The sequence below is a fragment of the Thunnus thynnus genome, chromosome 16 (genome assembly GCF_963924715.1).
Source record: "Thunnus thynnus chromosome 16, fThuThy2.1, whole genome shotgun sequence".
NCBI classification, from domain to species: domain Eukaryota; kingdom Metazoa; phylum Chordata; class Actinopteri; order Scombriformes; family Scombridae; genus Thunnus; species Thunnus thynnus.
Genome location: NC_089532.1, coordinates 15340434 through 15357878, shown reverse-complemented (window position 1 = coordinate 15357878; position 17445 = coordinate 15340434). Strand labels below are relative to the sequence as shown.

General features: G+C 40.3%; 1 protein-coding gene across 23 annotated transcripts in view; it reads right to left on the bottom strand.

The window, feature by feature from the left end:
• LOC137199698 (doublecortin domain-containing protein 2) overlaps positions 1–17445 on the bottom strand; it is a 46151-nt gene that overhangs the window by 21161 nt on the left and 7545 nt on the right. For 3 of the 23 annotated variants that reach the window (XM_067614165.1, XM_067614163.1, XM_067614164.1), the window contains exons 8-11: positions 16834–16934; positions 12765–12893; positions 12415–12501; positions 9691–9760 (exon numbers count right to left, since the gene is read on the bottom strand). In XM_067614165.1, the coding sequence (XP_067470266.1) occupies positions 9691–9760; positions 12415–12501; positions 12765–12893; positions 16834–16934 (387 nt within the window). The other 20 variants (XR_010931832.1, XM_067614168.1, XM_067614171.1 and 17 more) reach the window with 20 other exon arrangements.

Here is a 17445-nt window from a genome sequence, read left to right as displayed (position 1 = left end):
AGATATATGGACACTAATGAAAGAATATTTCAGCGCCATCAAGGGTTTATAAAAGGCCCACCACGCTCCGCTAATCTGGATGTAGAGGATTTGCGCAGAGTAAGATGGACAAGGGAAATTAAGGCAGGCACATTTTACCAGATCATATGGCGATGATTTGTTAATAAAATGCAAAGCGACAGGCTAGATGTGAGACAGCGACTAAAGCATGGCCGTGATTTAGACTTAATCCGTTATTATCCCGCCTTTGAAGTGACCTCGCTGTGCATGTTCCCACTGTGACCCAGAAGCACACTCACAGCTTCTTCATTAGCCAGGATGAAACAGAGCCACAGCACACATGACTTTGATGTCCTGACCTGTCCACACAGATCCACAGACATACAGATGCACATGCAAACAGCAATACCTACATACACTCACACATCACTGGTATCCTTATCACTGACTACACTGAGGCATGGAAAAACATTACGGTTTTTAATCAATTACGGCACTCACCTTTGGGGCAGCACATTCATTACATATGATAGGAGCAGCTAAGGGACAATATTCCGATTGCGTGCTGAGATTGAAATGAAAGAAATTGTATGGTTAGAGGGTAGACAAAGACTGCAATTTCGCACAGCTGAACATCCTGGGCTGAATTTACATATGTGCACACAAAAGGGCTATATCGCATGTGATTTCACTGATATAATTTATGTGTACCTAGTGATTTATCATCCTTAGATCACTGTGTAGAAATAAAGCGCAGATCTCCTAAAGAGGTCCACACATGCTGCCAGTAAATGATAGCTGTTGTAAAAGTTTATCATGGCTATGAAATGGAATGAATCAATCAAAAAAAGGCACAGGTTCCCGTCGTGCAAAATGGTGCCCCAATCAGAGGTAGTTATTCGGTAAGGGCCCGGGGGTTAAAAAGATTAAATACATGCAGCACATGTACACAGAAACACCGGTCTTTGTTAAAAACAAATCAGAATACTCACACGCTGTAATTGAAAAATGCAAGTCGTTGGAAGTAATATTAAACCAGAAGTTTCAGAAACTTAATCTGACTGTTCAAAGAAGCGATCCAGATGTGCTGATAACCATTTATAATGTATGTATATATACTAGCATCTACATATACAGCTTGGCAGTAAGCTAACAATTAGAGATATGTTGATGTTAAAGTACTTTACTGAATCCCCATGCGAAACTATAGATACATACAACATAAAAGGGAAACAGTTCTGGAATTAGGTACAGTACATGGTAATTATGTGGGATAAAATCTTGGAGGGCACAATTTTTACCATGACAGGTTATGGTTGTGTTAGGTAAATTAAAATGTCAACAGACAGCATTAACATAGGACATTCATAGTAAGCATAAATACCGGCTTAATCACGCTTTAATGAAGGAAGCTGAACATTTGGCGGAAGATGGCTCATCGGCTGACATGACGGTAACAGACACAGGAACGGAAATGACAACGAATCACATAATTGGCACAGAAACAACAGCTGCTGGACACGAGCTCTGAACATGTAGCTGTGGCTGGTCCAAAGTAACATCTCTCCGAGGCCTAAGACTACACCAAGACCGGATGAAATGCCTGAAGCAGGTGAGACTGGGACCTCGCATCAACCAGTGTCTCCTGAGAGAAGAGCCAAATCAGTCGAGTGAAGCTCAGCGGCAGGACACAACCCACAGTCCACCAAGCATCAATATTCCAGTTGTTGAAGGAAGGTAAGTCATCCATGAAATCTGAGAACCTGGAACCAATCCAGACAATCCAGAGGTGTCATGGGCCTATCAATGAAACACCAAGGGAGGAGGGTGCCCACCTGATGACCCCAGTGAAGCTTCTACCCCTTGCCCCACTGCTGGTTGTGCTTTACAGTCTGCATAAACAGGACTGAATCATTGACAGAAGAAGCCTAGACTCGACTGATCCTCCTGAAGTTCTGTTGCTACTAGTTTTGATTTACAGTCCACATGAACAGAACTGAAACATTAACAGAAGAAACCCGGATTCGACTGATCTTCTTGAAGTTCTAGGATTGTAAAACCAAGTCCTATGACCTCAACAGTGAGTACCTTCCAGTGGAAGTACATGAAAATTTATCTCAAATAATTTTAACACTTAAATATAATCTTAATATCAAATTTGCTCAAGTCACAAAATGATTTCAGTTGACAGAAATACTTGAAGACATCATGTCTAACAAACTCTGGGACAAATAATATCACTGGCAATAGAGACTCTCAGGTGGGTCACATGGACTGTGTCGCAGTTCAGACGTTGGATTCTGCAAATGTTGTGGCCCAACATGATGGGTGCTTCGGAGGACTGAGACTGCTCCTCCTCCCCAAAACCTACAGAGCAGTGCATTCAGGCAGTCCTCCTCACCAACTTGTAAAGTCAAATACTTTAAAGTTAAAAACTTCCTTGGATGGCAAGTTTCATGATTGCTAGATTTGTGACTTTTCACTGTGACACAAGAGGGAGAACTAGCAAATAATGTACCAGGTTTCTGGTATAGATATTGTATATTTATATATATTTTTTATTTATAATGTGAAGACTATAGGAACAAGAAATGTCTGGGAGATGGCTCTGGATTAAACAACTGGTTACAAAAGTTGACAGAAACATCAGTGATTATGGGGTACTTGGGAATACAAAGGATACCTTTTAGTATCCTCAATATTAAGGCAAAAAGAGGCTCTATTTTTCAAGAAAAAAAATGAAATGGGACATTCCTTGTGGTTTGTTGAAATTTATTTGTTCTAAAAATTCAGACACTTTAGATGATCCATCCCCTGAACTGAAACCTGGCAACTGTCTACAAGCCATTAAGATACTATTTGCTCATATTTTGACAACTTCCTTTCCAACAGGAAATGGAGGTCATCAAAATAGTCCATTTCTAGCAGATGTCACTAATCTAATCTAGTCACCAGAGTCAATACAGTCCATAAATACAGTTTTCCATCTTTTTCTGGCTGCAGTGCCAACTCCTCTAGTCAGGGGGCTGTAGAGATCATTATTTTTAAGTATGTATGTTACTTTGGAAATAATATTTTAAATATCTCCATGAACCCATCAAAATTTCCAACACAATACCTTACTCACAAAGTGCATTAATGTATGGTTTATGTATATGTAAAGCTTTCCTTTAACAAAACCTGGAATCCTTAAAGAAAGAACCCATCTGTGTATTTGGCACACAGTCTGGTAGAGTCTACTCCCTAACAAAAAAGGTGTGAGCACCCATGCGGTTAGCTGCACAACACACATGTTTGCTGCACCTTGTAGAAGTGGAGTTCTTTCCCCAGGCAATGGCCCGTCAGGCCAGACAAGCAGGCCGGGTGTTAAAGTGTGAGCTGGGTACACAGAGTAACAACAGGGCCATCTGCCCTGGGAATGCACACATCCATCTTACTAAGGACACCAAGTCTGGGAACAGATAAAGGAAAACAAGGGGGGGCGAGAGAGAAAGAGGGAGACTGATGAAGCAAGAGAGGGGCAGAAAAGGAGGCAGTTCAGATGAAAGGGAAGAAAAATAAATAGAAACAGAGAAACAAATGTATACACGCATGTCTGTGTGCACAATGTTGATGATGGACTGGAGCTGCAAAGGAGAAAATGAGTGAAGACAAGGTGAGAGAAGAGAGAACAGAGAGGTTGGTATAACAGTAATGTAGATAGAGTTGCACTACATAGAGAAAGCTTAATAATTTCAACAAGCATAGTACATATGTAGGATTTTTCTCTCACTGATGTGATCATTTACAGGCTTACAAAACCTGAAGTGGACATTAGACAAGTAGGTAGTCAGAAAAGAGCTCAAATGTCACTATAGATTAGTTTAAAGCTTAATTTTGCCAATTAATACACCACAACACAATTACCACAGTGCCACACTAGGAAACTTGAGACTTTTGTAAGGTTTTTAATTTAATATTCACACTTTTATTCATAATTAATTAATGTATTTGAAAAACAGAATGCTATTCTCTTTTATTTTACCCAGCATGACATCAGGAAGGTCAGCAGAGATGACAGCAGCAAGTCTCAGCTCCCACCGTCATCCCTGCTTCATAACCATCTGTATACTGTATGACTGTAAACTCTGCAGTCAGCAGAGTGATATCATCTAGCATTCTCCATTTGTTTTTATTTTTAGACCATTTCCTCATCGCTGTGTAATCAGTATATATGGTCCCACTGATATAGCGCGCTCTCTCTCTCTCTCTGACTCCACATTACCTTATCACACTGAGAGCTTTTAGCTGTGCTTCCAGCCATTAGCCTCAGACAGTAGGTAGCTACCAGGCTAGAACAGTAAGTGAGAGGGAAAAGTGGCCTCCTGGTGGCACTAGATGATGTCAGTGGCGGAAAAGGGCTTTTTATAACACCACCTGTCCATCTTGCTAGGAGGCCTGATACAGGTCTTGAGGCATGTGGAGCCTCTCTATGAAATTACCTTTGACAATTTTCATTTCACTTACACGACATATAAAAGTTCACAGACACTTTTGTCCTATTCAGCCTGTGGCTGCAGTGGGCTATAAAACTTCCCACTATGTGCCCTTGAGCAAGGCACTCAACCAAGAACCTGCACAAAAGCTGCCCAGTAACTTGTGATACAAGACTGTGATACTACCGGGGCAGATCCCAGGTCAGCACACCTAAAGCATTTTTTCCAGATGTTTGCTGTCAGAAGCTGTTTGTAGTATGTGGGTAAAGGTCATAAAATGAAAATATGTACTTTATATGTGTATATTCTATTCATCATCAACTATAATATTTTGTGTGTTATAGAGTGAACTGCACTCAACACTGTAAGCCATCATTTAAAATCACTGCAATTCTAACACAGAGAGAGAACAGAAATAGTGTGTCCATTATTTCCAGCAACTTTGAGGCTCTCCGGCTGAAACAAACCTAAAACACTTTAAGCTTCCAGCCTCCATTCAGAACAGAATAGCTGGTTTAACGTCACGTTGAGAACAATTGTTCAGCTGCTTACTGAAGCGTTTGAGCTGGTCAGAGTGCTTGCCATGTGAAACGACTGACGTGTTATTGACAGATGGCCAGGCTCCTGCCCTCCACGGGAGACTTCTAAACAAAACAACTACTGGATACACCAAGGTGATCCTCACATCAATATCAATCAATTATTCACTTATTTGTGCTGGCTTGCGAAAAGCAGCTTGACTGCATCTCATAAGTGCTAGACCGACATGCATTTTGTAAGAGGAGAATGGAGGGAGCTCGGCTATTACCCTGCGTTTCATCCTACAGTTGTGGTGAACTAACTTTCACACTGTCACAGCGTGACATAGAACTGCGATTAAGTGGGTCAATGATTCTTATTGTCTACATTACAGCCATTAGCTTTTATGGAAGAATACATCATGTGCGCCAGCTCTATATTTGAAGTAACATGCAGAGAAGCCTGTTTTATTCATTTTCAAATTTCTTTCGACACAAAACCGGGGTCAAGCCTTAAACTTTTCTGCATGCTAAGTGCACTTGAACTGAATACATAACTAGGGAGGAATATTTTTGTGTGGGTGCCTCAGATATAATACATGCTGAAGAGGAAGAAGTGGCAATAGTACTGTAGTTATACAAGCAGCTGTGTCTAGTGGCTTTAGCAGTACTTGAGGGAGATCTAGTTTATTATTCCTTGTTTAGTCAGCCTCTCTGGACTTTTTCCTTGAAGTGCTTCATGTGAAGTATAAAGTAAAGAACTACTACACTATGTTTAATATGAGGTGCCTTGGTTTGCTTTAGCACATACCATCACACAATCTCTTTCTCTGCCTCATGTTACACAGAAATATTATAGCTGTGCCCTGAGGTCAATGGCAAAGGCCCTCATTCTACACATCACTACGCCCTTGTGTTCTTCATAGCCACCACTATGAAAGGGAGTGATTCACTTTTTTTGATCCACTCCAATATCATTAAGTTATTAGTTGATTTCAGTGGATTTAATCAGCATAGTAATTCCTCTCCATGGGAAGATAAGTCTCTCTCAAGAGCAGTTACGCCGTCCACTATGCCTGCTGATTAGACACAAGCCCCCCAAAATAATTCATCAGAAAACTGCAAAAAATAATTTATCAAAAGTGCTTCTCACAAAACCCGCTCAGGACCTTTGCTTCTTAATAATTAAAGTCCGCAATTAGGCATCTTACCATGCGCTCAGTGTGAGGCTCCATGTAATATTCATAACCATACATAATTATGCAATATATTCACTGAAATAAGAGGCCATATATTCACGGTGGGGCTGTCAAGAGGCAAGACATTTTTATTTGGTTTATAACACTGTTTCATCTTATACATGAGCAGCTGGCTTCTGGAGACAGAAGAGAAGGAGGACGTCTGGTCCTTAGCAGTCTGACACTGTATTCTATGGCTCTGGCTTTTAGAGGAAAGAGAAAGAGAGAAAGGGTGAGAAACAGGGAGAGAGAGAGGATAAGTATTGAGTGATGCTCTAACCATGGGAACCTCTAATATCAAAGTCTGCTGGAAACAACTAAGACATACCTTAGTGGTATCATACACTGACCACAAAGTCTGTCAATGCAAGATGCAGAAAGAAAAGTAGGGGCATTAAATTAAAATGGAGACGAGATGGGGTGCTGTCTCACTTGCATTGTATGATAAATTATACATAATGCTCATACCAGCATGGTAAAGAACTATAGAAAAAAAATAGTCCCAAAGCCCTTGATGGAGCCTGAAGCAAATAAGCAAAAGCAGCAGTCTACAGTGGACACACTGTGGACAAGGTTGGCTTTCATCTTGAGACGCAGTTCAAAGCTACGGGCTACGCACAGAACAAACTGGCAATCAAAGCTACTGTGTAACTGGGCAGTGGTGTACTTCATAGAGCCTGTCGTCTCGAGTGCAGCAGAGATCACACGCAGACGCCTCTCTCACATCACAATGGCTGATTTTCAACACAGTCTTTGGAACTTATTATTTTTCCCCATGTTAAAAAAAAAAAGAAAAAAAGAAGAGACTCATTGCTGTTGGGACCTGCTGCATTTTGAAGGCCTTTCATGACATGTATATGATGAATGAGAAGAAAAGCATACATTTTTATCCAACTTTACTGTAGTTAACAAAGCATCTCATTCTCCTGCAGCGAAGCCATACCCAAGGATACCATTTGTCCTTTGCCTGAATAAAAACTCCACCAGTATTACTGAATGAAAGAGAGGAAGAATATATATTCTGTATGATAAGATGTATTGTAGAGGACTAAGATCCACAGAATATGTGATTACTTGCGTGTCATGAATATCATGGCGCTCTTTGTGGCGAGATTTCATAAGCATTTAATATCCTCACCACGCATTTATTGTGCTTACAAGTTGTTATAATTTGTTACAATAACATGGAACACGTTGTATCCCCATATGGTTGATGAACACTGCTGTGCTCTACATGGAGCTCTACTACACAGCATTGCGTGTTATGTATTTGAGATTACAATTTGGATTGATGACATATTTAATAATGGTATTATTTGCTTAGTACATACCTTTGGAATGAATGTCATGCCGATCAAAGCAAGGAATGTTAATTTTTGACTTTTTCTGTGAAAAAAAAAAAAGAAAGGATAAAAACAAATTTGTTTATATGTAAACATTCAAGAGTCATTTAAGGCTTCTTCCTCTTAGTAACAGACAAAACCAGTGTGTTTTTTAGTCCCCATTGTATGCTGTGCAGCAAAACAATGACCTTTTTGAATATGACACAATTTTACTGTCGATATAATACAGATGTGATTAACATAAATAAGAGTTAAAGTCAAATAGGCGTAAAGGTCATCACTCAGGACTAGTCTCGGGTCTGCAAGGTGATTTACAACAACTTAATTTGACAGTGTGGAGTAATTTATCTGTGACAGAGCAAGCCATGCAACTCTCTGCATGTAGTGTGCACATACAGGGGACAATATGCCATGACTGCACACATCTCATATCTACCCAATCAGTCAAGATGCTTTACAACTTCTGTCAGAGGCCCTAACAGTTCTCATAAATTACAAGGCTATTGTACATGGTGCCAATAACTTTTGAAGGAGAATCTCAGCCAAACTGAACCTAGTAGTATCTCTTGCTTTTATACATGGAAGTCAAAATGGAATATCCCTGATAAAGTATATGGAGGAGGCAGGGCAAGTACTTTGATGGTAGATTTGCTTTTAAAAAGGCCTCCTTTTTTCACTCAGCTGAAAAATTCCTTTCAAGGATAAAAACTGGCCCAGATATTGACATTTTGATGCAAAGCAGGTGGCAGACAGGTTTGATTCTATCTCTTGCGTTTCCTTTCACATCCCACTTCCCTCCACTACAGCTCTGAGTCTCAAGTTATGCTTTGCATCTGTGTCATCTGCAGATCCACTGCGACAGCTGGGGAATATGAGGCATGAATGATGCAGAATCATTTATAAACAGCGACAACATTATAATGTGATAGGGACAGAAAAGTGAGTACGTGGGTCTGGAGTCTGCAACCAATAATGGGCTGTGATTTATTTCAAATGCCCCCTGCAGTGCCCATTGATATTCTGTAGGGAAATCATAACCCGTACTAGAGTGTACAAGGCTGTATCTGGACCACTGGTACAATCAATATGTGGATAATTGAAAGAGAATACATGTATATACGTCAAAATCATGCACACATGTACGAGTGAAACAATACTGATAATGAATGTTGTCAGGTAGATACATCTGCACACATGTGCACGCACATGTATGTGTATTTGTGTACTTTTATGATAGCATGGATGACACATGAGTGAAGTTGGGAGCCTGCTGTTAGCGCAGGATGCAGTGATTTTCCTGGTGTCACACTGACATAGCGAACCTCAGATTGAAGGGCAGACAGTGATAACCACCTGCAGGGATTCACATCTCGTTCCATTTAGTCACCTTTGGAATTTTCACAAGGGACAATAGAGGATGCCAAGAAACCACTGAATGGGCCTCACTACCAAAGCCTATGTTTTGTAGGCAATTAGAATGAAATTGCCTGAACCAGCTGAAAGGCACACTCCCCCAACAGAGGAGAATGTCAAGTTTACATCATTGCTTCGGTTTGTATTTTACCACTATGCTATCTTTTTTCCACCATAATCAAATGTGTATTGCACTTATTTCATTTTTTTTTTCAGATGTGTTCTTCTTTAGATCAATCAAATAAATGTCAGACCATGCAATTCTACTTATAATAAGAAGTCCTAGAGAAAGAAATGGATTTTCACAGTAACAAGGTACATATTCCTCTCATTCTGTCTGAGTGCTTCCAAATTACAAACGACATGGGAAATATAAAGAGTGGTGAATAATCCCTGGTTCTCAGCATGGCACACCTTGATGTGCAGGTGCCTTTAATACTAGAATAAGTCATCGGAGATTGGGGAAGCAAAAAAAACCCCACTCAAGCAGATGGTCTCCATAAAGCATGGCGTAAAGCTCTCCCAGATGTTGAGAGGTGGTTGCGGATCTGGTGACATGCAATGTGAGAGAGGAACTGGTAATGCAGAGTGTATTAGTGGTCTCTTTATGGGTGCATTAGATGCTGTGGAGGGGAACGCGGGGGCTGCTGCTGCTGCGACTGCCAGTGAGCTACTACCAGGCTTTATGCTTTGATGAACCTACCCTTGAAAAACCAGAACATCCGTGACCGTAATTTGCAGAGCCTAGAAGACACCTCCCTCTCTTTAGCCTCCTGGAAAACATAAATCAGTTTCTCATATCATCATCTAGTCATATTCAATGCATATGCAGCTCTAATCAGTAAATGTCAGCTTTCTCCTCTATTAGTGATATATCAGATTCGTAATACTCTTCCACATATGCAGTAAATCTCCGACATAGCCTATGTTTCTTAAAATTCAAATACAGGGCTGCATGAAGTGAAGAAGTGAGGACTTCGCTCGAAAGTTAAGATACAGGGAGTGGAGTAGCAGTTCAGTTTAGGATGCCTCTGTAGTGAAAGCATCAGTGCATTCCAAAGTGTCATCTCTCTCCTTACCACTAAACAGTAGCCCAGACAGGAAGCCAGAATAAATTTCCCCAGTTCACTGTCCCCGCTGAGGACTCGCAGAACATCTCAGTCTGATTAATGGCTGTACACTGTCTAATGAACAGTAATTGAATGGTATAATGCAGTAGGTCCTTAAAAGCCCAGAGGAGTCGTCTTCTTCTGCCTAGCTCTCTGGAAAAGCAAGGCAGTGACATTGTCTAGAGTTGATTATAGTTGACCTTGCATGGGGAGAATAGGGCCTCTGAAATGGCTAACCTAAGCTTCGGGGAATAGGAGCACAGAAAACAGCTGAAAGACAAATGAAATGGACTTGAATTGGAAAAGGAAAGGAATGGATCAATGCGGCGGTCAATAATGATTCGATTTTTTATCACAAAATTCTTAAGAAGAGGAAGACAATTGATCAAACATCCCTCGTCGTATTGGCATTTCTAACAATATTAATTAAGAAAAAATGCTTAGCTGACTGGTTGATAAATCAGTCAATATTGTTAAATCAAAACAAATGATAGTTGTAAACACAATACCACACCAGTGAGTACAAATCTACCCTTGTCCACATTTCCTACAAGTGTATGACATCTACAACATAGACAGAGTCCCCCCTCATAAAATCAATCAGCTCTTTAACAGAGTGCACTCTAAAGGAAAACCCAACCTTCAGAAAGTCCAACAAAAGTCAGTCAAGTGATTATAAGAAAAGCTTTGATAAATGTGCATCAGGCTCTGGCCCGCCATCCTTCGCTCTCTTCCACTGAGATAGCCTGCCTTCACTCCCAGCGGACATCTCCACTTGGCAGAGATGCTGAATCTCGTTATTCTTTATTTGGCCTGGACCACACAGGTCAATATCACACGCACACACACACACTGCCTCACCAGTGTACTGTCTGTAAATATATTCACTATTTAAATTCAATGCAATAAATCATTTAAAGCTTCGGCTGAAAATGTAATCATGTAATTGAATTTGGTCATCAATATCTACTATATACATGCACATATACCGACTGCATGGGGTATTTCACAAGCACATATGAGCACCAGAGTGGGAGGAAATCTGTCCGAACTCGGCTCAAAGTATGAGTCATAGCAGTGCAGTTATCCCTCATTATTATTCACAGCCCTCTAAATGATGAGGTTGCCGACAACGAGACAGCGACAGTCTGTTTAGCCTCAAAGGGAAAGGGGAAGCATATGCATGAATGATGGTTAGACTTTCAGTTAGGTAAGTTTCACCTGCAATACTATTATTTCTGATCTGACAACAACTTTTATCAATCTAAAACATAGATGAATATAAAACGATTGCAATACAAAATCTTGGTACACTAGAGAGTGGTCTGATTTTTTTTTTTTATTTCTCTCCTTTATGGTGTCTACTATAACTTTCCACAGTTCAGGCTTAAATTATACTGCACGGTACTGTAAACTGGAATTACCTGCTAAATCCTGCTTAAGATGTGGTGAGGCATGATGTTTTCAACTGACTAGCTTGCTACCAAAATCCTACTTTCTCCCTATGTCAGTCTTCATTAGCTGACAAATCAAAAACATTCTTGGTAAGATGATTATTGCAAAAAGTAGCTGAGTCTGTACAGGGATTATTATTATTATTATTATTTTCCATTACCTAATGGTCATTCCTTGCAATCCATAGCCAATCTGAATCAGCAACATTCATGTATGACTAAAAGCGATAAGTAATGAACGAAGCTATTGATGAGGTCTTTAGCCAGGGTCATAACTGGCCCCCAGAAGTCAATAATTATCCTGATAAGAATATCTTTATTGCAAAAGTGCATACGGCAGCAAAATCATCACCACACCAAAACATTCCCCTATGGTGTAATTGCCACTGCTTGAAATTATAGTTTTCATTAAAACGAATGTTCAAGGTTATTGATTGCTTAAATAAGACTCAATATCTTCTCATTTTAAAAGCTAAATGAAATTGCTTGGAATAGTAATATCACCCAACTATTGTGTGCATTCATCACAGTTACACTGCTTCATATTGCTGTCCCTCGAGGATTATTAGACCAAAATAAGCGTATTTAAATGAGTGTAATTTCTAGGAACCACAGATCCATGCAAAAACATCTGTATACACAGCTCAGGCCTACTTCATCACTGTGAACATACAAAATAATCAGAGTAAAGGGCAAACATCAAATACAACAACATATTGTTATGGGGCTCTACTCGAATCACAAAGACACACTTTTGTGTATTTTTTAAGCTTGATGCTGTGGTCTAACAGGACATACTGTACATACTCACAGTATCGATAGCTACAGCTAAGCGCTATAAACTCCTACTCTGTGAAGTTGTACCTGAGGCTCAGGTGTCTTTGATTCTGTGTCTCCAGTATTGCACCCTCTGCCTTTTACTGACTCTGCTTGCCCTGAAGAAAGGCTACACTGGTAAATACAGAGTACACAATACGCAGAGGACCATGGAGAAAGAAAAACAGGTTACACACTCATTAGATAAAAGTATAGTTGCTGGAAGCAGGTCTATGTGACGTTCTTGTAATTATGGAAATGGTGATTACCATAATTGCTGGTTAGACCATTTTTATGTGAACTAATCTAAAAGCAAATGAAAAAAATGGACATAATAATAAAGTAAAAATGAACTAAACATGAAATAGTGACTACAAGAAACTTATAAGTGTACTTACATTTTTCCTGGAACCTCCAGACAAAGACCTCTGCAAACACAAACCATCTGAATCATGGAGGGAGGCCTTGCAGGGACTTGCAGAACATCCCCTATCCTCATACTCCTCATCAACTATCTTTGCCTCAATCTGCAGAGAGGGAAAAAAACAAGATCCCCCTTGGCTTCCATTGTACTGTTGTATTGATTTTGTCATACATATTTAGACTGGGAAAAAAACATGGACGTAGTCACCGTGACGTCACCCACTGGTTTGTCGTCTGCGGTTTTGAAGCCTCGGGTTTAGCAATATGACCGTCACCATCTTTGATTTTTTTGAGCCAGAAGTGACCATTTTTGGACGAGAACGTGGACCTGATCCTAGCGCTAGCTGCTAGCTTGGTTAGCATGGTGCATTTACAGCAGCAGCAGTCTATGGTTAACTGTGATAATACTAATGCTAATGCTAATTTTCGTTAGCGAAAAACAGGCCTAAAACCATTAAAACAAAATGTACTTACTGGACAAACTGAACGGCCGACTCCTTAGAGCAGGGGTGTCAAACTCAAACACACAGTGGGCCAAAATTTAAAACTTGGACAAAGTCGCGGGCCAACACTGATATTTATTGAAAAAATATTCCTCCAGATATGACAATGAACCTTGTGCCATGCATAGATTTTAATCCCAAAAGTTCCTCCGCAACACACAGATTTGAGTCCACTCCAAGGATGAAGACTGACAGCTGGACAGTATCAGATGTGTCGCTGCTCACATCCACAGCAAGGGAGAATGCAACGAAATCTTTTCCCTTTTCCATCAGCTGGTCATATAGATTGGTGGCAAGATCACATGTGCGATCAGCTACTGTGTTTCAGCTCAGGCTCACATTTGAAAATGCTTGAATTTTCTCTAGACACACGAAGTCACAAACTTTCATCATGCACTTTTTCACAAACTCTCCCTCACTGAAGGGCCGGGGTGATTTTGCGATATTAGCTGCCACAATAAAACTAGCCTTTACTGCAGCCTCACTTTGTAATATGGCTTTTTTGAACATAGTCTGTTGTGAAACCAAAGTTCTTTTCATCTCCTCTACTTTCTGGCACCTTTGGGTCATGTCCAGGTCTTTGTACTTATAGTGGTGTTTCGTTTCATCGTGTCGTCTAATGTTGTATGCTCCGCATACAAGACAAACAGGTCTGTCTTTTACATATGTAAACTGATATTCAGCCTCCCACCTGTTCGGAAAGCTCCTGTTTTCTGTCTTTCTTTTCGCTACTTTTAGGAGGGGTAGCACGGTGCCATTAGTAGCATAAGGAGAGGGTGTTTCTGGGTCCTGTCCTGATTGACGCGCCAAAACACCAGCAGAGCATTCTGGGATTTGTAGTATTAGCGGTACATGCGCTGTATAATACCGGCGGGCTAGCTCTAGTAGTCATTTGGTATTGCCTCGCGGGTAAAATATAATTACACTGCGGGACTTTTAGTACAACCAAACGCTGAACAAACTTTTTTTAGGCGACCAAAATGTTACACTTTACTTTCATGAACTGAAAACACACTGTGAAATAGCAGTAGGTACGCCTATACCCTGTAAATCTGGGGTTTTGTCATGGTTATGTTGCGTAACGTTAACCGACGTTGTCGCCGTGGCAGCAACTTGTCAATGACATGATAGCCACGCCCAAAAGCATACGTTGCTTTATCGTCTATTTTACTTTAAATGAGACCATAATTTACAAAATGAACATCATGCTGTATTGAAAAAGACTTGAAAATTGCGATTGAGATTTTAAACTTATTAGGAAACAGTTTACTGACATAATACATCAAGTGAGAAGTAGGGTAATTTTCTTATAGACTTCCATAGAATCGGAGTCGCCCCCTGCTGGCCATTAGAAAGGCATGGAGGTTTACGGCACTTCCGCATTGGCTTTATTTTTCAGACCTTTACATTTTGCTGGCATGGTTTGGGTTCACCAGTTCCCTTAAAGCAGTGGTTCTCAACCTTTTTTGGGCCAGTACCCCCCTATCCGTTATCCAGTTCCCCCATGTAGGCTAACTGTCTTCCCTCAATGCTAATGTTCATTATTATTCTGTTATATCATTAAAAAAGCATGTCATTAGAAAAAAAGCAACAGGGTTATAGTGAATGGATTTGAACATTGATTTTCTCATCCTCCCATCGTCAGGCTTTAGCCACTAGCCAGCAGGATGGCAGGAATTTTGTCTTTATCTTATCCATAGACTTACACCTATTGGCCCAATTCTTTATCAGTACTTTTATCAGTTATTTTTAATGACTAAAGATCTTTTTTTTATCATCTTTTTTTCAAAAAAGAAATTAAGAGAATTCAGAGCAGGATTACAATAGATTTCTATTTTAAATATGACAAAATATTGTTTCTATAGCAGCAACAGTAATGTTTCAATCAGCAAAGTCACTATATAAATCCAATATCTTATCTGGAAAGAAATCAGAAATATCAGTAAAATAAATAATATTCCTGACATTAAAATACCAAGTGAAGTTTAGAAGGAATGAAGAACACAGATATCAGTCACTATCAGGCATTCCTCCTGTCCTCCTCCCTCTGCTGCTGGTTGAGAGGAGGAACTGGTTTGAGAAGCTAAGTCTAGTCAGTAGCTAAGTTTACAAGAATTTGACAAATTTTAATACACATTACAAACTAAGCTAAACACAAACACCGACAAATAGAGCAGAGGAGAGGACAGAGAAGCTAGCATGACCATAAATGACACAAAAAAGCAGTAGAGACTCAGCATAGTTTCCTTGTGTCTACACAGAAAGCAGAGCATGTTTAGCAAAGCAGCATCAGCAAGAGCTCCGTGTCTACACCGCAGGCGTTCAGGTACAGTATTGAGCATAGGTCACCCGCGTTTTGGAAGTGCTCAGAGCCCAATACACAAATTTGACTGTAGTTACGCACGTAAAATGGAGGAAAACAGACTCTGATGATAAAATTGTGAAAATGTGCATGTAGGACTAAACTGGCATTAAAAACAGACAAATGCTCCCCAACACCACCTCAACACCCTCCTTTTCAAAAATATTGGTTCCAGCACCCCCAATGTTCTCTGAACATCCTCTGGGGGGCAGTACTGCCCGCGTTGAGAAACGCTACCTTAAAGGGAAGGGTCACACAAATCAACACAAAGTTGTTCTGAGTGATCACCTTTATCCTATGATGAAACATTTCTATCCTGATGGGAGTGGTCTCTTCCAGGATGACAATGCCCCAATTCATAGGGCACAAAGGGTCACTGAATGGTTTGATGAGTATGAAAATGATGTGAATTATATGCTTTCTCCTTCACAATCACCAGATCTCAACTCAAGTTAACACCTATGGGAGATTTTGGACTGACGTCTTAGACAGTGCTCTCCACCACCATCATCATAACATCAAATGAGGGAATATCTTTTGGAAGAATGGTGTTCATCACTCCAGTAGAGTTCAGAGACTTGTAGAATCAATGCCAAGGCTGAGGAACACCATACACATATATATATATATATATATGTGTGTGTGTGTGTGTGTGTGTGTGTGTGTGTGTGTGTATATATATGCAGCTTGTTGTATTGATCTTTCTTGAGCCTTTCTTGGGCAGAAAATTATACTATACTGCACTAGAGGTATATTCTTGATTCTGTTTGAAGGTGAAAATTACACAGACAGGTAAAGCTTAATGGGAAGAAGATGGAAAGTCGATGCCATAATGGCAGACACTTTCTTCATCTTATAAATTCACAACTGGCATGAAATGTAAACAGCTTGCGGTGATATTTTTCAGTGTTCATACTTTTGTGTGTTTGTTTGCTTCCAGTGACAACAACCTCTAAAATTATGACAACTGATGAGCCTGTATAAAGTCAAAAGCGTACTGTTAAGTTAAATGGATTCAGGCAAGTGTCCAGGTGGCCTGTGTTTGTCTGCAATGATGCTGATGATAGTGTTTTTAGAATGGAATCAATTCTTACTTCCTGTCTGATAACCAGACCCAAGCTGTTTCAAGATTGTATGTTAAAGATCTCATCAGGCTGCAGTATGGGGTTGCTGTTTTACCTGATCAATTGGCAGGTCCACCTTCAACTGGCCGTCTTCCTGCACCTCTGTTGCTCCTGCCGTCTCACTTCTTTTGTTTTGTGCATTGAACACACTGCATTCTGAGAAAAGTGATTAATCACAATTACCTCATCTGGCGGCAGTCACTGCCTCATTCTTTTGCACACTCTCATTCTCTCTCCCTCTCTGTCCCTCCATCCCTCACTGCCCTCCTGTCCTCTCCCTTTTCCTTTCCTGTTCAACTTCACAAGAGATCAATGTTGCTGTCAAGCCATTTATTTATTTAGAGTGGTCCCGCAGACGAAAGGGCCACAGAAAGCCACAGCTGCCCTGCCACAAATATGGCCAGGCAGCGTGAACTTTAAGTCTAGGGTTAGTTCTTGACAGTGACAGGTTGCTCTTGATGCATGTAGGGAATAGCTTATATGGCAACGTCTGTTTTTTCCTTGTAAACAAACTCCTTTTGTCTGAAGCTGCTGGATCTGATACGGGGTGGAATGTGAATAATGAAACACACTATTGGACTTGAATCTACTTCAATAGCCTTAAGTGATTTAATTTAAATAATAAATAACCAAGCATATTAGATTAATCGGTGATAAGACAAAGGAA